This window comes from Pteropus vampyrus, unplaced genomic scaffold (genome assembly GCF_000151845.1).
Source record: "Pteropus vampyrus isolate Shadow unplaced genomic scaffold, Pvam_2.0 Scaffold343, whole genome shotgun sequence".
Taxonomy (NCBI): Eukaryota; Metazoa; Chordata; class Mammalia; order Chiroptera; family Pteropodidae; genus Pteropus; species Pteropus vampyrus.
The window spans coordinates 53516-72014 of NW_011889124.1; the positions used below are offsets into that span (position 1 = coordinate 53516).

At 59.8% G+C, this 18499-nt stretch overlaps 1 protein-coding gene across 1 annotated transcript in view; it reads right to left on the reverse strand.

Annotated features, from left to right (window-relative positions):
* Window positions 1–66: 66 nt before the first annotated feature.
* Window positions 67–18499, reverse strand: part of LOC105304467 (kinesin-like protein KIF19) — a 24409-nt gene continuing 5976 nt past the window's right edge. The window contains exons 3-14 of the mRNA XM_023522391.1: window positions 16284–16394; window positions 13795–13882; window positions 12786–12922; window positions 12469–12594; window positions 11314–11508; window positions 8785–8937; window positions 7864–7986; window positions 5897–6047; window positions 4198–4375; window positions 3277–3457; window positions 393–663; window positions 67–131 (exon numbers count right to left, since the gene is read on the reverse strand). Coding sequence (XP_023378159.1) covers window positions 67–131; window positions 393–663; window positions 3277–3457; window positions 4198–4375; window positions 5897–6047; window positions 7864–7986; window positions 8785–8937; window positions 11314–11508; window positions 12469–12594; window positions 12786–12922; window positions 13795–13882; window positions 16284–16394 — 1779 coding nt within the window. The remainder of the gene's footprint in view (window positions 132–392; window positions 664–3276; window positions 3458–4197; window positions 4376–5896; window positions 6048–7863; window positions 7987–8784; window positions 8938–11313; window positions 11509–12468; window positions 12595–12785; window positions 12923–13794; window positions 13883–16283; window positions 16395–18499) is intronic.

An 18499-nucleotide genomic window follows, 5' to 3' on the forward strand; every position in this document is an offset into this window, starting at 1 on the left:
CCGCTGTGCCCGGGGCCTGACAGACGGCGGGTCGTGGGACCGTGAGGCTGCAGGAAACCTAAGCAGTCACCAGCGGAGATGGTTCACAGACTGGACTGCCTCTGCAGGTGTCACTGCACGCTCACAGAGCCCTTCCCGGGAGACACAGGTAAGTGAGAGAGGGCAAAGCACGGAACGGTGTGCGCGGCGCGCTCCTGTTAGTGGAAAACACGGTTAAGACCCAGGCCCGCGGGCCCGCGGGGTATACCGGTGACTGGGAGCAGCGGGGCGGGAGGAGGGAGCAGGCTGGGGTGTCACAGGGACTGGGACTTTTTTGACCCCTGCACTGCCCACTCCCTTCTGGGAGCCCGCAGAAAGGACCCTCCCAGCCAAGGGGCCGGGGCGGGCCTCACCCTGAATCAGCTGCCGCTGGCCCCGGATGATGCGCTCGCCCAGCAGCCGGTGCTGGTGGAAGCCCTGGATGACGAAGTCCTTCTGGCACAGCAGGTTCTTCCTGCGCAGGCTGCTGGCCTGCAGCTCGGTGTTCTCCACCTCCAGCTCGTGCACCCTGCACAGCAGCCGCAGCACCTCCCTCTGGTCCTCGCTGATGGCCTGCGCGGGCAGCAGCTCCTCCAGCTGCGAGGCCTTCTTCTTGGCGCAGGCCAGGCGCTGCTCCAGCTCTGCCTAGCAGACAGGCCAGGAGCTCAGGGCAGAGGCCCGGGGTCTCTGCTCCCACGCCCACTCATTCCTACGGGCTCAGGTTTGCACACTGAACTCGCGGACACACGCGGTAATCGGCTCTGAGCACGTATGGCAGCACTCTGCATTCACCTAGCCTTTTCTTCTCTATGTTCTGGTGCCCAGGCATCTGGGTGCTGGGACTGCCCCTCCAGGGTCAGCCGAAGCCTCGAGACCGAACCGCTCGCCAGGAGCGCCCCTTTCAGACGCAAACCCCCTGCCGGAGCCTGCCCACCCCTCCTTGGTGGGCTCACAGCCCGGCCACTGGCCACCTGCCCTCTCACCTAGGGACCAGACGAGCAGGGCAGACCCAGGCCGCACAGCCCGCTGCAGCCGCCCACATCAGCGGGTCCTGAGCCCGCTCACCCTGCCTCGCCCGTTCCTCCCACGGTGAAGATTCATATCTGTTCCTGTCCCTGGTGCTCCCCCGTGTGGCTCTGAGTGGCATGGCGTGTCCCCTCCTCTTGTCAACTGTGAGGACAAACTGTCTTTTCTGTGAGTCATCTCCTATCTGTCGGCCTCACTACAGGAAAGCCTCGAATCTTCTACCAAAACACTATTTCGAACGTGATCCCAGGGCGCCCCATAGTGCATCTGCCATGGGAAGCCAGCGCTGCCCGTGTCCACACCACAGAGACTTCACACGCCACTTCTGTCCCCACAGGGCACATCACAGACTCCTGCCTACAGCCGAGGCCCTGGCTCCACACCAAAAGCAGGAGCAGGAGACATGAGGCCCCACTTGTCCAGCTCCGCAGGGGGTTGCTCCTGCCACAGGAAGCCAGCTAGGAGCTCCGTGAGACCCGCCTGTGGCCTGCAACCTGCCCTGTGTGTCAGTCAGGGCTCCCGAGACAGAAGCAGTAGGAAAGAGTAACATATTCGTGCACATTTACATATGTGTGTGCATGTATGCACACACACGACACAAACACATGCATTAATGGACGTTTGTGCGTGTGCCTATACACATACATGCTCACAAAAAGATATACTTTAAAAAAATGGCTCACGGGACTATGGGCTGGCAAGTCAGAGGTCCGCAGGGCCGCCAGCAGGCTGGACACCCAGGCACGGGCTGCCACTGCAGTCCTGAGGCAAAATTACTAGGAAACATGTTTTGCTGGTAAGCCTTTCAACTGATTGGTTGAGGCCCACCCACCATCTAGGTCATCTTTACTTACAGTCGAGTGACTGTAGATGTTAGCCACACCTACAGACCAGTGTTTGACTGAATCACTGGCCATGAGAGCCCAGCCAAGCTGACTGACACCAACTGACCACCACAGCACATGACTGCCTCCAGGCCCCCGTGGCGCTGCCCACAGCAGCCCAGCATGCTCGTCCCCGGGGCCGTGCCAGGCTCAGGTCAGCAGCCACAGGCACGCGCTCCAGCCTTCACGTCTCCACCCTCTGGGACCGAGAGGGGCCCACCTTGCTCCCCTCCTTCTGGCAGTCACCAGAGCGCAGCCCCTCATCCAGCTCCCCAAAAGCCAGTTCCTGCGTCTACACCAAGCTCCCACACTGAGCTGTAGTTGTGCTTGTGTTTTTCCATGGGTTGTGAGCCTGAGTCGCAGAGGCTCCTGTTCATCTTTCAGTCCCCAGGGCCCGGCATTGAGCTGCACCCTTAAAATGTTGACTTGTTTTGAGTGATTGATTGATTGATTGATTGACTAATTAATAGACTTGCATTTACGTGCTACACTGCATCTCATCACCCACACTCGGCTCCTGCAGGTCACGCTCTCTGCCAGGGCACACTGTCCGTCTGAGCACAAGGCTGTTCCTCACATTGGAGGTGGGATCACATATCTCCAATCTGCGGCAGCAGAGGCGGCGGTACTAGGATCTTGGTTTGGCTTTTTTCCACGGCTTTTCCGGGAAATAAACGCTGCCTGCCTTCAGCAGCATGGCCTCCCCAAACGCTTTCTCCGCTTGCCTGCAGACATCTAACCAGTGCTCTGGGCGCAGCCCGTGGCCCAGCAGCTTCCCCGCAGTCCCCATGGGACCATCGTACGACTAGCTGTTACATAAACACCTCGCTCTTCTCAAGAGACGACAGTGTAAGAAGACGCCACTGTCCAGAGAGGACCCTGGAGTCGGCCATGTCCCTGTCCTCATGTCACACGCCCAAGACCAGACTCGCGGAACTAATGGAGACGTTGGTGGAAAGTGCCCGGCCGAGGGGCGGGCTTGCTCACACGTGGCGGGTCACTGCCAAGGGCCTCTGCGAGCTGGAGGCTGCGAGCTGGAGCCTCTGCCTCCTCTGTCCCCAGGGGTCTCTGCCCTGCACCGGCTCTGCAGCCCCGAGTGCAGCCACGACCCTAACATGCAGGGACGTGGACTCTGCAGTCAGACGCACCAGGGCCCAGGTCTGCTCCTGCTCCCGGGGACTTGGGACGTGTCCAATCCCCCTGCGGCTCGGTCTCCCATCTAGGGAAGAGTGATTGGGCCTGTGGCGTGGGCTGTTGTGAGATGGCCCAGGGCCCCAGCAGTGATCGGTAAGCGCCAGTGACAGTCATCGCCGGTGTGTGACAGGGACATGCCCGTCGCTCTCCCCACCTTGAGGGCCACGGTTTTCCGCTGCTCGGCTAACAGCATGTTGACCTCCTCTCTGGCCAGGGCCACCTCGTGCGGCTCTGTGGACTTGCTCGCGTCCATGTCTGTGTCGGCCACCATCTGCTCCTCGTCCCCCTCGGGTGTCCTGTCCTGGGTATGGTGCTGGGTCTTCTCCCGCTCCCAACTGCAGCCATGACAGAGGGGTCAGGGGTCAGAGTGCAAGCTGTGCCCAGTCTTGGGGTCCTGGCACTTCCATCCCAGAGTCCCTACTGGTGCCAGCTGGTCTCCTTGCAGGCATGGGCATAAAAACGGGGCAGAACTGGGTCTTCTTTACGACCTCTTCTATATTTGTAAAAAACAAAAGGTATGAACAAAAACTGGAAGGAAATGAGGGAGGGGAGGGAGAGTGGGGGCGGGGGAGAACAGGCTGGAACCGCAGCACTGTGCGCCGGCCCCCCGCACGGGCGGTTGTGCCTTCCAGCTTGTCCGGGCAGCCGGTGGGGCCTGCTGTCCCAGTGGAGCTGACAGCCCCGCGGCCCTCACGCACATCCCCGTCTGGATGGCGAACCCGGCGGCCAGTCCCTCTGCACAGGGTCAGCCTGTTCACAGTGGGATGGACAGGGAGTGTGTGTGGAGCAGCGCAGGAGCCCTGGCCAGCGGAAGCACTGCCTCGGGCAAACCTGCGGCCCCTCGGAGCCTATGAGGGCGGTCCGAGGCACCTGGAGGCCTTCTCCCCTGGGTCCAGCCAAGCGGCAGGGGCGGGATTGGGCCAGAGGTCCTGCAGGCAACAGAGGGAGGCTGGACAGTAGCAAAAAAAGGGAGCTCCCGCCACCGGCCCCACCGGTTCTGTGGTCCCCGTTGGTCGCCTGCCCCGTGGGGACGTCAGCGCTGGGCCCTGGGCGGTGCCTGCGGCCGCGCACTCACTCTGCGATGGCCAGCAGGTGGCGAGATGCGTCGATATGCAGCTCCACATTGGCATTCTCCAGCTCCACCAGGCTGCGCCTCATCTCCAGCTGCTCCTTGAAGGCCCCGACCAGCTGGGCCCGGATCCTGTCCATCTGCAGGTGGCTGTCCTCTTCTGTCTCCTGGGTGGGCATCGTGCCTGGGGGCAGCCAAAGAGCCAGCCGTACTGAGAGCAGAGCCACCTAAGCTGGGGCTGAGTTCCATGTTTGCCTGCCATAATGGCGTGTGGCCCAAGGAGGAGCTCCACACATGTGTGTGGGTGGGTGGGTGATGGATGATGGATGGGTGGGAGAAAATATTTGCAAATCTTATTATATCTGCTAATATCCAAAGTGTCCAAGGAACTCATATAACTCAATAGAAAAAATAATAATAATCCAATGTAAAAAATGGGCAAAGGACCTTAAGAGACATTTTCTAAAGAAGACATACAAATAAATGGCCAGCAAAGAAAGGTGCTCAACATCAAGGAAATGCAAGTCAAAACCACAATGAGATGCCTCCTCGCATCTGTCAGAGTAGCTGTCATCAAAAAGACAAGAGATGACAAGGGCGGTGGGACGTGGAGGGAGCCCGTGCACTGTGGCTGGGAGCGTCAGTGGTGCAGCCGCTGTGAGAACAGTATGGAGCTTCCTCAAAAAGTTAAAGATAGAGCTCGGTACGACCCAGCAGTTGGACTTCTGGGTATTTATCCAAGGGACTGAAATCGGTATTGAGGCGCTGTCCGCTCCCCATGTTCATGCAGTGCTGTTCACAACAGCCAAGACATGGAAACGACCCAGGTGCCCACAGGTGGATGAGTGAAGAACATCGCACAGAATACACGACACGGACACCGCATGATGAAATGTTACTTGGCCCTGAGAAAGCCGAAGCCCTGCCACAGCGACAAATGGGTGGACAGGAAAAAGAGGGCGGGGAGGCCTGCGGGAGAAGAGACTTGAAAGATCTGTGGGCCACACGCCAGGCGCAGACCACGCCGGGACCCCCGTTCAGAAACGTCACAAGCGTCCGGGAGAGGTGCACGGTGCCGCTGAGGTTCTGGGAATTCGAACACTGACTGGCTGGCTGATGCCGTGAACAGATTACTGGTAGCATGTTTTTGGTGTGGAGCTGGACTGTAGTGACGTTTTTGTGAAAACTCGTTTTTGGAGGGATCGTGCCGACCTTTCTGCCTGGAGTGTGAGTCCGGCAGTAGGACTGGGGGGCGCGTGGGGGTGGGGGAGAGGGCGTGGGGTCCCTCGCCGGCTGGCTATGCTGTTCTTTGTCCTTCCACAGATGTCTGCAGCCCCCCTTCACTTGGAGGTCACAGCTGACCACTGAAGTCTCCCTGGCCTCCCCCCTCAACGCCTCGACTCCTGTCATGTTCGTCAGGCGAACCCCGGCCAGGGAGAGCCCTTCGCCCACACATCAGCGGAGGGGAGACGAGCATGGAGCGGCCTCAGCCTCGCTCCCCTGACGGCCGACAGCCGCAGACCTCGAGGCGCTCCCGGCGCGCGGGCCTCTGGTCACACTGGCCTCCCGTCACGACGGACCCACGCCCTGGCCGCCAACCCTCCAGCCTCCTTCCCCGCCACGGCCTCTCCATGCGCTAGCAAGGGGCCTGTCTGCTCCTGGCGCTCGCGGCCCCCGGCGGCCCCAGGCCCGCGCCGGGCTCTACCTCGTGTGTCCCGGACGCCGGGCTCTCTTTTCTTCTCCTGCTCCTGCCTCTCGATTTTGGACTTAAGGCGCTCGATCTTCCCACGCAGGTCGGAGATGACGTCCGTGTACTGGGCGATGTGGTAGGACACGCTCAGCAGGTTGCGCTTGACCTGCGTGGGCGGGACACGGGCCACGGTCAGGCCAGAGGGGCCGCCGCACAAAGACACGCCCGACAGCGACCTGGCTACACCAGAAACACCCAGACACCTGCCACGGAAATTCGAATTAGCACTAGTCAGCCTTAGAAAGGACGGATGGACCTGGGGACAGAGCGCTGAAGGAGATAACCGCTCACAGAAGGGCACGCACCGTGTGACTGCACGTGTATGAGGACCTAGAGGAGTGAGGTGCACACACAGGAAGGGAAGGGCAGATGCCCAGGGCTGAGGACGGGGTGGGGTTTGATGAGGACAGTCTCCGTTTGGGAAGATGGGACGTTCCGGAGGGGTGGTGGTGACGGCTGCACAGCAGCGTGGATGTGCTTGCTGTCCCTGAACCGTATGTGCTTAAACTGATGCATTGTACGTTGTACATATTTGGCCACAATAAAAAATTCGAACGACCCATCAAAGCTTTTTTGGTGTGGAGCTGGACTGTAGTGACGTTTTTGTGCTCCACCGTGGGTGCCCACCGCTGTGGTTCCGATGCAGGCCTGCCCGGCCCTTCACCGTGTGGGTTTGTATGTGTATGTGCCCCCAGGCACACAAGGGGAGCTCCTTCAGTGTGGGGTCGGCACTGGGGTTTTATGTAATTTATATCAGACTGTAGCTACTATTCTTGCATTTGCTTTTTCCCATCCGCCAGTGTATCTTAGGGGCTGGCCATCTGCACAGGAGGTTCCACCCCAATCTCTGTAGCAGCTGCATAGTGGTCCGTGGGAGGGACGGCCTGCGTGTCCATCCCCATGCGTGGCACTTCGGGGCTCTCCAGTGACACGACCTCCTTGAGCACAGGGGCCCATGTTTCTGGAAGATGTGGAGGGTCACACTGCTACACTGGGCGAAGTGCTCCTCTCATCGCTCAGGGCTTGCTTCCCAGCGCGGCCCGGTCCCCCTCAGCAGGAGGCCCTCTGGATTTGGTCATCTCAGCTGTCCTCTCTTCCAGCGCCCTGTGGCCCTCATTCAGAGCACTTACTACAGCGGGAAATGGTGTATTTATTTGTGTGAGATCCAGTTTCATAGCTGCCTCTCCCCACTGCTAAGCTCAGGGTTTGGGGGAGAACAGAGGCTCCATCCTTTAAGTTTTATCATGGAGCCCAGCTCAGAGCTGGGCAATGCAGAGGACAGATGACAATAACAATAGAATAGCACTTGTCACATGTCGACCGCCAGTCACTGGCGTGCTAAGTGGCTGACGTGCAATTACTTCACCGAGTTCTCAGCCTCAAGAGAAGAAGGCTTCGACCGGGCCCAGTGGTGTAGACAGACCGGTGCAGCAGCCCTAGGTGTGCACGCCGGGCCCCCGAGCCCGCTCCGCTCTGGCTGCAGAAGGTTGGAGACGCTGCTTTCTCTCTGTGCCTGGTCTGTAAAATGGGGTGGTGGCTGGACCCACCTCCCGAGGAGAAGGTCACTGTCACATGGAGAGTTTACAGCATGCCAGGCACAGAGATAGCCCATGTCCTAAAACCCTAGACCCTGTGGGTGGGGCCTTGTCTGGAGAAAGGGTCTCTGCAGATATGATGGAGGCTATGGAGACAAGGTCCTCCTGGACGAGGGGCTGGAGAGGGCGCTGAGCCCAATGCCAGCGCCCTCATCAGGGAGAAAGGAGGCACGGAGACATGAGCGAGCCCTGTAAGGAGGGAGGAGCCACAAGCCAAGGCATGCCAGGGGCCACCGCAGCAGGAAGGGACAAGCCAGGACCCTCCCGAGACCGGCCGGAGGGAGCGCTGTGTGGGAGAGCACGTGCGGGGACGGGCGGGCGGCGCACCCTGGTCTTGATGTTCTTGGCTCTGTAGGCGTACAGCAGGGTGGTCCGTGACTCCTCGAAGTGCGTGCTGGCTGGGCTGATGTGGGCGACCATCACCGTCCGGCTGTTCCCTCCTAGGGCATCCTGTCAGTGGGGGGCACAAGCTGGGTGATGTGAATAGACCCCTACCTACCCGGTGCTGCCACCCATCACCCACTGGCCAAACCCTGAGAAGAGACCAAGGGCTCAGTGCTCGGGGTGGGGATGCTCACGGAGGGGTGGGACCCCTTCCAGGCCCACCCGACCTGACTTCCGCTCTTATGTGGGCAGATTAGACCAAGAGGCCAAATGTGCAGGGACATTCCTTCCTTGCTTTGTTTATCAGAGCCTGCTCTGCTGTAGAAGAGAAGTGACAGCGCTCAGCCCAGTAGAAAGGGGCATCTCCTCAGTCAGACCGTCTGCAGTGGGCGGGCAGCCTCGGTTAGGTAGTGAGCTCCCTGTCCTAGGAATATGCGAGCATGGGCTAGGCCACACTCAGAGGGATGGTGGGGGTAGTCAGGCAGTGACTAGCAATGGTTTCTACCATGATTTCTTCCTTCAGAAGTTCCTGAAAGGACCCTAAGGACCCAGGTCGGGGCCTCAAACCAGTCAGGTAAATCCTGAAGATGCAGCCAGCCACAGGAGCAGCACACACACACATGCACGTGTGCACACCCGCATGCACACATATGCACACATGCATGTGCTGTGCACGATGCACACATGCATGCACACATGCACGCATGTAGGATGCATTGCGCACGTGTGCAAGGCATACACATACATGCACCACAATGCATGGATGCACACTCACGCACACACTGCATGTAATGCACGCACGCATGCGCACAACGCGCGCATACACACATGCACACACACTCACACCCAGCTCGGGGCTCGTACCTTCAGCAGGCGCGTGAGTTTGCTGTCCCGGAAGTTCACATACTGTGCCCGGCCGCCGCCCTTCTCGCTGAGCGCGTTGATGCAGTTGCCCAGGGCCAGCAGGGAGCGGTTGATGTGTGCGCCCTCCTGCATCCTCTTGCCGCGGTTCTGGGCCTGTGTGGGGAGAGGCCAGGCTGGAGGGAAGGTGGTCCTTCCCACCTGCCATCTGCCCACCCTGGGCCACCGGAGAGAGGACTGAGGCCCAGGTGCAACAACCCGTCCCACTGGGTGCTCAGGCTCTGTGTGCACTGGCTGTTCCCTGAAGCACCAGGACAAGTGCTTCAGATAAAACTGAGTCAGAGAGGTCTGCAGAACAATCCCTCTGACAATAGGAATATGATGTGTGTGTTTACCTAATGTTTTCTCGTTCAGGACCTGGGTTTTAGAGCCAGTTTGGAGCACGGTTTGAGAGTGGCCTACACTGCTTCTCGAAAAGACCTCCCAGCCTGCCTCAGCACCCTCGTTTGCAGAAAGGGACAGTGGTCCGACTCCACAGGGCTACAATGAGAGATGATGGGTCGCGTGCACAGCGCTGGGCCAACAGCAGTGAGTGTCAGTGGACGCTCTTGCTAGGCAGGAGCTGGTGCGGGATGGGAGCCAGGGCGCCTGCTCGAGTCACGTCTGTATCACAGACGTAGAGGGCTTTCTCTGAGACCTCCTGCCCTGGATAAAACTCTGTGATTTTCTGTGAGGAAGTGACAGCCCACAAGAGTCTAGCAGATCCTAAAGACAGCCCACTAGGCCTCCCGAGTATACAGCTAAAGACGCCAGGCCCAGAGGGGGCAGTGGTCTGCCCAAAGGCACACAGCAAGTTGCGGCAGGGTGAGAACGAGGGCCCAGGGCCTGGATCCTGTCTGGTGGCCTCTTCCAGAGGAAGCTGGTCTCTACCTTGCCTTCCAAGGACAAGCCCAGAGGGGACAGGCTAGAGCCCCGGGTCCTGCTCAGGGTCCCAGAGCGGTTTCCTCCACCACACTCGCTTCTTCCCTGTGAGCTTGTCTTCTCCCACATCTGCCTGCGTGTCAACCCTGTCTTGGAGTCTCTGCGTCCGATGCCCTGACATCTGCGACCCTGCTGCCCATGCGGGGACCGCCCCTCCAGGGTCACCCAGGGCTTAGAGAGTGAACCACTTACTAACCTCTCAGACGCAAACCCACCTGCCCCGAGCCCGCCCACCCCAGTCTGGCCACTGTGCACCTCTCACCCAGTGCTGGGTACCAGGCAATCGGGGACAGACCTGTGCCCAGAGCCCAGGGGAGTCACCCACCAGCCCAGCCGGGTCATCCCTCCTCGCCCATTCTTCCCGTAGAAATCACCATGAAGGGGCTCGTCCACGGTCCTCCCACTCCCGAGAGGCCCTGGCGCTCCCCGGGGGGTCCTGCCTAGCGTGGCGGGCCCCCTCCTCCTGGGAACTGTGAGTAAAAATGACCTCAACGGCCGGCGGCCCCCGATGTGCTGGCCTCATCGTCCATGCACACACCTCATTTTAACCAGTCAGACCTGAGCAGGCGCAGCTTGTCTCAGCAGCCCAAGCACCAGGCTGGGCCAGGCGCAGGGCAGGTGACCAAGTGAGTGACGCGACTCCACGATCAGCAGGCAGAACAGGCGACGCAAACTGGGGTGAAAGGCACAGATTTGCGCCTAGATCACCTAATGCTTCTGTGTATCTGGGAAGAAGGCTCGGCGCTGCCTACTCGCTCTGTGACAGGGACCGGGTGGATCCTGACGGCCGAGTGCCTGGCGTGCCAGAGGGACGTGAAAGGTGTCGCCGGTTGATGCTGTTATTCTGACACCACCTCTGTCAAGCGCCTCGTCTGACCCAGGCCCTGGGCTGGATCCTGCCCTCGTGGAATGCTCAGGCACAAGGGCAGCAGACAGCGGGCACAGCCTCCGCTCCCAGTGACAGGTACGGGTGAGCTGAGGGCTTGGGGGCCGGCAGGCGGGGCCCGGGGGGCGCGTCAGGCCAGCAGCCATGCTGGGTCACAGTAAGTGCACCATCCTCTCCGCAGGCACACTTCACACCCGCCGTCCCCTCTGCCTGATGTGCTCTCCCATGCAGTCCACTGAGTTCCTCATGCCCCCTCAGGCTCAGCGCTGGACACCATTGCCACCTGCCCTCCTCTGGGCTCCCGCAGCCTCGAATCTCAAAGCACAGGCCTCCCCATCCTGTAGCTATCTGCTCACACGTCTGTCCCCCGACCCCTGCAGCTCTGAGCTCCCTGAGGGCGGGCCTGGGCCTCTAATTCCCAGGGCCCTGCCGCAGGAAGCCCTGTGTGAGCTCTGCTCGGTGGCTGTGCCACCCCAGGTTTGTTGAGGATTCATTCAATCAACAGGCGGCTAGCGGGAGCCTCTCCGAGCCAGGTGCTCTTGTAGGCGCTGGAGATGCTGCTGGACACAGGTGGACAGGGTCCCGCCCCCCGACTGAAGGGCAGATGACACGAGGTGAGTGGTGGTGACAAGGGAGGAGGGGCGGGAGGCGTGTCAGGACGACACCTGGGACGCGCGCTCCGAGCCGGCCAGGTCCACCATGAACAGCCTCCCGACGCGCACTTCCTCCGCCAAGTCCGAGCCGCGACGCTGCTGGCGCACGGTGACCTGCAGCACGGCGTGGGAGCGTGACGACGTCTTGTTGGTGGCCGTGGGCTCCTGGGTGCGCTGCCGGTTGCCTCTGGTGAGGAGCTGCATGATCTGAGGACAGAGGCAGAAGCAGGCGATCAGGGCCAGGAACGGCCCCACGCTCCCTCCAGAGCACTGGGCGAGAGCGGGGGCCACACTCCTCTGAGCGGTCTCCCTTGGCCCCATGGCTGGGACACCGATGACAGAACCTCGTGCAGGGGAAGCGACTTCTGGTTTGCGGCATGAAGAGTCAACAAACCCAGCAGGAACGGCAGATTGCTGACATGTGTGTCGCACCTTCCCTGTCCTCTGCCTGTGGCAGACATCACCAAGGGATTACCCAACTCTTCCCCAGAGCCCGGGGCAGCCCCAGACAGTCGTATGGAGCTGGCGGGTGCCCCAAAACCCATTTGCAAGCAAGCAGCTGTGGGAACCAAGCCCACGAGCCTCTGCTGAGCACCTACTGTGTGCAGACTGTGCCAGTGGTAGCCTGACATGGTCCTTGTTAAAGACCAGGCAAGAAGGCTCCCCTTCCCCGCCCCAAACCCACAAAGGATGACGCTGAGGCCACCTGGACGCCATCCGCCAGCAGGGCTGGAGCACATGGTCATCACGGGGCGGGGGCCCAAGGGGTCCATGGTTCTGGGGACAACACGGAGGTTCCTGAGCGGGTGGGGAGGCCCCCCGAGGGCGGGGTGGAGTGTGGGTGGCACAGGGGGAGACCGGAGGTAAGAGAAGCCGCAGTGCCTGCAGAAGCACTCACGCATCGCCCTGCTCTGGAGCAACACTCAGGGCTAAGCAGGGCCGGGGGCTGGCTCTGGCTGTGACCGCGGGAGTGCTGCACAGACAAGGGTTCCGAGCCTGCTCCCGGGCGCAGAGGGACGAGTGTGACCGGCTCTTGATGTCTGCCCTGAGCGGCTATGGGTGCAGATGTCTGCTGTCCCGAGCTGGGAAACGGCTCTGGGCCGTGTGTCTGGCTCCGCTCTGTGAACTTGAAAGGAGGGCCTCGTAAGCATGGCCGCCATGACTCACCTCCTGGGCGTTGGAGGTGGACACCTCTGTGATGCCTGCAATCTGGATGCTGCCCCTGGAATCTTCCCTCAGGTCTAGAAAGCCGGAGGACGGGTTCAGGAGGTCCCGGATCACTTCGTTGTAAATCTGGGACGAGACAGAAAAGCGGAAGCCTGGAAGCTTCGGTGGAAAACAAGCGCAGACTCACGAATCACTGCGGCTCTGCATCTTCCAAGAATCTCAGCCGCTCTGAGGTGGGAGGCCGCAAAGACCAGTGGGCGTTCGAGGGGAGCACACCCGCGCTGCAGGCAAGGCCCCCGAGGCGGCGGGCAGCTCACCTCGAGGTACGACATGGACACGCTGTAGTCCATGTTGTCACGGGCCTCCTCGATGGCCCGGAAGAGGTCCGTGAGGGTGCGCAGGTAGATGCCCGGCTCCGCATCCATCCCCAGCATGGTGTGGGTCTTCCCCGCTCCTGTGGGAGTAGGCAGGGCTCCTGATGGCCCAGACCCCGCCCTGCCACGCCCACCACCAGGCTGTGCAGACCCTGCCTTCCGCAAGACACCCCCCGCCCGCCCCCGATCCCCGGCAGCCCTGACATGCTCACTTTCCGTTTGAGAAACAAGGAAATGAGGTGTCTGGACAGTCCCGTGGCCGCTCTGTGGAAGAAAGCCTGGGCGGACACGGTGGGGGGTGAGCGTACTCAGGGTGTGTGGGGGCAGGGATGGGCCTGGCCGCTCTGCTGGCTCCAGATTCTTGTCGGGGTGTCCGTGCTGTTTTACAAGGAGAAATAATGCGCCACGCTTTTTAAGGAGTGTCTCTTCATGGGGGACACTGCGCTGGCCATTCCCTGTGTGCCTAGGGCCTGACACATAGCAGGAGCTGGCTGACAGCTGCTGAGTGAGTGAAATAAGCAAGCTGTGGCTGAAGGCAAGCCACTTCCCAGTGCCTCAGTTTCTCCACTGGCACAGCGAGGCGCTCGGGCCCATCCGGCTCTGACCCTCTGTGATCCTAGTTTTCAAGAGGAGAGAGGCAGCTTAGCTTTGCAAACATTTGTCTATCTCAGCTTGAGACTGCAGAGAGGAATCTGGGCTTCTGGTGGGCGGCACAGTGTAGGCTGGGGGTTGGATTCCCTATTCAGCCCCACCAGCTGTGCAACCTGGGAGAGGCTGTGACCTGGGAGAGGCGCCGTGAGAAGGGACCCAATCCACCTGCCTTCTGGGGCTGCTGCTGGAAAGAGCCGACGGGCACAGAGCGGCCGGCGCAGGGCAGCTGGTGCTGCGAGCTGCGGGCGAGTCCGCTGCCGCCTGCCCCATTCCCTCCTCGGGATGCTGCCCCTGGCAGTACCTGAGGGGCCGTAGGCAAACACGGTCGCATTGTATCCAGAAATGACGCCTTCCACTAGGTGCTGGGTGGTGGCGCAGTACACATCTTCCTGTGGACAGACAGAGGGACAGACAGTTCAGTAGACAACCCTGCCGGAGTCGGGCACCTGGCTGTTTGGAGAGGAATGGTAGGTGGTGCCTGCCGACAGCTATCGTCTCTGCAGCTGGACAGAGACCTACGTGGAGGGGGCAGCTTAGACACGGCGTGGGCGTCGCCCATTCTGGCTCCGGCCCTCGGCCTTGGCCCTGTGTCTGTGCTAGCTCCAGCATGCTTCCCCACCAGGCCAAGCCTCACGCTATGAGAGGGTGGCCGCGAGGGGGTGACTAGAGGATATATGTGACAGCTCCTACCATGAGGCCCGACGCAGGTGTGGTATTAAACACCTGTGAGTCCTTTCCAGGCTTCTGCAAGAACTGGGAGAAATCAGAGAATGCAAAAGGCTGGAAGACAGCAACAGGGCTTGGAAATCCATGAAGGGCACCATGACTCATCTTTACGGGACAAAACCAGAACCGGGAGTGAACGCTCTGGGCCAGCAGAATTAATTTAAGGCAGCAGCACGTCATGACAGGAGTGGGTGCGTAGCGAGCTCCCTGTTCTCTGGGGTATTTGGGAAGGGCTCCTCCGGGGCTGGTGCAGGATGGCGTGCAGCTTTGGCACGGGCCCTCAGGCGGCTCCAGCCCTCTCTCCCCATCATGTCGAAAACTACGTGGCCTGCCCGCCTGCTCCCTGGCGGCCCACAGAAACATGACAGATAGGAACGAGCAGTGGCTCTGGGGAGACTCGTGCGGCTGCAGTCGAGAACTAAGGGACAAGCAGTGACCGTGGCTGCCTGGCCGCTGAAGCTATGGTGCGGAGTGCGGGGAGTCCCTGGGCCCACTTTGCGTGGGAAGGGGAGGTCCTCTGGGTACAGGGCTGGAGTTGACATGCGTCCCTCACTGGCCTTTGTCCTGGGGCCAAACAGCCCCCAGACGTCATCCGCCTGGTGATGTGACATTCCCGCATCAGGGGGCCTGGGCTGCAATCCCACCGTGCAGAGCTCAGGAGTGAGTGTCCTTTACTCTGTGTCACACTGCCCTGAGCTCCCCTCTGTAATGTGAGGTGAGGGTCGGGTGACTTGCTGGACAGCCTTTTATCCTTGGTCGAGTGTACTGGTGAGGAGTATGACCTGACACTGGGTCCAAGCGCCCAGTTCTGGCCTCACTGTGTGAGCTCGTGGAGCCTCAGGCTCTCCACCTCTGAGATGGGCATGTCGAAGCCTCCACCTGGCCCCTCTTTCCTCTGCTCTCACGGCTGGCTCGTTCTTCCTTCAGGTCTCAGCTGAAATGTCACTTCTACCCAGAAAGGCCTCCGCTCCCCACCACCTACCCCACCGTCTGCACAACACACTCAGACTAATATGTTTGCTTGGACCTGCTTATTACCGTCTGTCTCCCTCATTGGGACGTGAGCCCTGGGGGCAGGGAGTGTGTTCTAGCTACAAGGCAGATGGGACACTACTGTATTAGATGGGTGAGTGGATGGGTGGATGACAAACAGACATATGGACGAAGTTAGATGGGTGAGTGGATGGGTGGATGACAAACAGACATATGGACGAAGGGTGGATGGTTGGATAGATGGACAATAGACAAATATATGGATGGTTGGATAGATGGACAATAGACAAATATATGGATGGGTGGATAGATGGGGTGATGGATGGATGGATGGACCGATGGATGGATAGACGGGTAGGTAAATGGGTGGGTGGGTGGATGGGTGGATGGGTGGATGGATGGGTAGATGGGTGGATGGATGGATAGACAGGTAGGTAGATGAACAGGTGGATGGGTAGATGGGTGGGTAGATGGATGGATGGGTAGATGGGTGGATAGATGGATGAGTGGACGGGTGGATAGATGGATAGATGGGTGGATGGATGGATGGATAGACGGGTAGGTAAATGGGTGGGTGGATGCGTGGACGGGTGGACGGGTGGATGGATGGGTAGATGGGTGGATGGATGGATAGATGGGTGGATGGATGGATAGATAGGTAGGTAAATGAACAGGTGGATGGGTAGGTAGATGGGTGGGTAGATGAATGGGTAGATGGGTGGATGGATGGGTAGATGGGTGGATGGATGGATAGATGGGTAGGTAGATGGGTGGGTAGATGGATGGGTGGATGGGTGGATGGGTGGACGAGTGTAGGTGGGGGGAATGGATGAGGGATGGATGGGTTGATGGACGGGTGGGCAGCTGCGTGGATGGATGAGAACTAGACGTGTGGGTGGGTGAAGGAGACGTGTAAAGCCCTGCCTTCTTGAGCATAGAGAGGCCCCTATGAGAAGTCATAGATGAGCCCACCTGGCCACCAGGTCCTCCCAAGGGGGCTCTAGGGCTTGGTGAGGACACCCACGCAGCCTGGCCCAGCCAGGGACATGGTGGTGGTGGTGTGGAGGGTACCTGTGATGCATGCTGGTCGAAAACAACGTCGAAGATGAAGGTCTTCTCCCGGGACCGGTGTGTGCGCAGCGTGTCCTCGGCGTCCTCACTGGGGTCCATGAGCACCGCCATCTAGGAGCAGGGAGAGGGGGCTTCAGCAGGGGGCTGCCCACAGAGGCAGGGCAGGCTAGCTCCTCGCGACTGTGAGTAATGGCAAGGGGCTTTGTAAACTGGAGTGTGGCACACTCCCCACGCAGCCCTGAGCATGACTGTGACCCAGCTGCCTGCCTCTTGCTCAGGGGCTGTGCCACCCAATGGAGAGGGGAGAATGGAGAAGTCAGGGTGCCTGGGGCCTGGAGGAGGAAAGGGCCCTGAGCCCTGTAGCTGGTTCTGTGTTTGTCTGAGGCCTCGGTTGCCCCTCCAGGGCCCTCCCCTGTCTCCCACAAATGGGTAATTATGAAGCAAGGTGTGCAAGGGCCTCTGGGGCCCACATGGGAGGTTCAAAGGAGCCCTTCACAGGGGACTGGAGGGCGGGGCAGTTAGAGACCAACTGCTGTTTACTCCTGGGCTGGTGGGGGCAGAGGGCCGACCAGGAGCCCTGCCACCACCACCTGCCACCGCCACCAGCCCCTCCCTTGGTCCACAGCTTTGGAAACAGGTCCCAGGAAGCGAGGGGTGCCCAGAGGTTCCTGGGGTGTCGGGCTGGCTGGGAGAAGCCCCCAGGCCGCCCTGGCTTTTGGCCAGCACTTTTTTCCATGACACAAGCCAACTCTCCTCTCCTTCCAGTGATGAAGGCTCAGTGGCAGTCCCCCACATGCTCGCTGCGGGCCAGGCCTGCGCGGCAGGGGACACTGGACACGTCCCTGCTGGAGGGCTCCCAACCCAGCCCCAGCAAGTGAGCCTGGTGGCTAAGAACTCGGGCTCCAGAGCCTGCCACCTCGTTCCCAGTCCTCACCAATCTGCAGCCGGGAGGCCTGAGACAAGTTCCCTCGCCTCTCTGGGCCTCGGCTTCTTCATCCGTAAAATGGATGTGATCATAGAACTCTCGCTCTGAAGGGTAAATGGCAGCACGTGCACAACGCTGAACAAAGCGTGTTCAAAAAGAGCCAGCTGCGTGGGGTCGTGGAACAGAAAAAGGGTTTTTTTCCTTTGGCTATAAATAACAGTATAGAGAGAAATCGGCAAAATTCGATACATCTGTAGATAAGATAATGCTGTATCGATATTAATTTCCTGACTAATCACTGTACTGGGCTCACAGAATGTTCTTGTTTTTAAGAAACACACCTTGGAATACTTGGGTGTGGAGGAGCGTCATGTCCCGTTCACTCTGAGTGGCCCCGTGAAGGGCGTGTGTGAACAGAGGGAGCGAGGAGACGTGCGGGCACCTGGGCGCACGGTCCGGAGCTCTCTGCAGGGGACTTGCAGCTCTCTGATTAGTCTGAAGTTACTTCAGAATGAAAAGTTAAAAGAAAGTGCTTCAACATGGATGAGTCCCCGAAACGTGCTCAGGGAAATATGACAGAGGCAACTGTATGATTCCATTTGTGGGACACGCCCATGCAGGCAGGACGCGGCCACTGGGGGCTGGGGAATGGCAGGGGAGGCAACTGCTTAATGGGTGTGGGTCTCTTTTGAGGAGGATGAAAACATTTTGGAACCAGACAGAAGTGTGGTTGCACGACACTGCGAATGTGCTAAATGCCACTGAATTGTTCACTTTAAAATGGTGTATTTTAAATACTGTGAATTTCACCTCCAATTTTTAAAGAGTGGGCTGTCTTCTGCACGATGTACAGCAAGACAGCCTTTGGTTTGGGAGCCAGGCCTGAGGTGGGATCTTGAGACACTCCTGCCCACACACACAGAGGAGAGACCAGACAGTGGCACAAGGGTCGGGGTGTAGCTGGAGGGGGTCCCAGGGCACCTGTAACCGTCCACTGTCACCCGCGCACACACCCCACTGCACACTGACCACGTCCCAACAGTCCTCAGACTTCCAAAGGGCCCCAGCTGGGAACCGGATGCCGCAGCTTGTAAAATCGCTTCCCATCGCCGGCTTCATTTCAGCTCCCTCGGCCCACGCCCTTCCCGCCTCCCCTGCCCTCCAGAAGGGCCCTTCTATTTCCCTAAAGTCACCTGACTCCCAAAGCCAGCAAACAGGGAGCAATTCTCACTCTAAGCAGAAAGGCATCCTGAGCTTAAGAAATCACTGGCAACCTCGATGTCCACCGGGC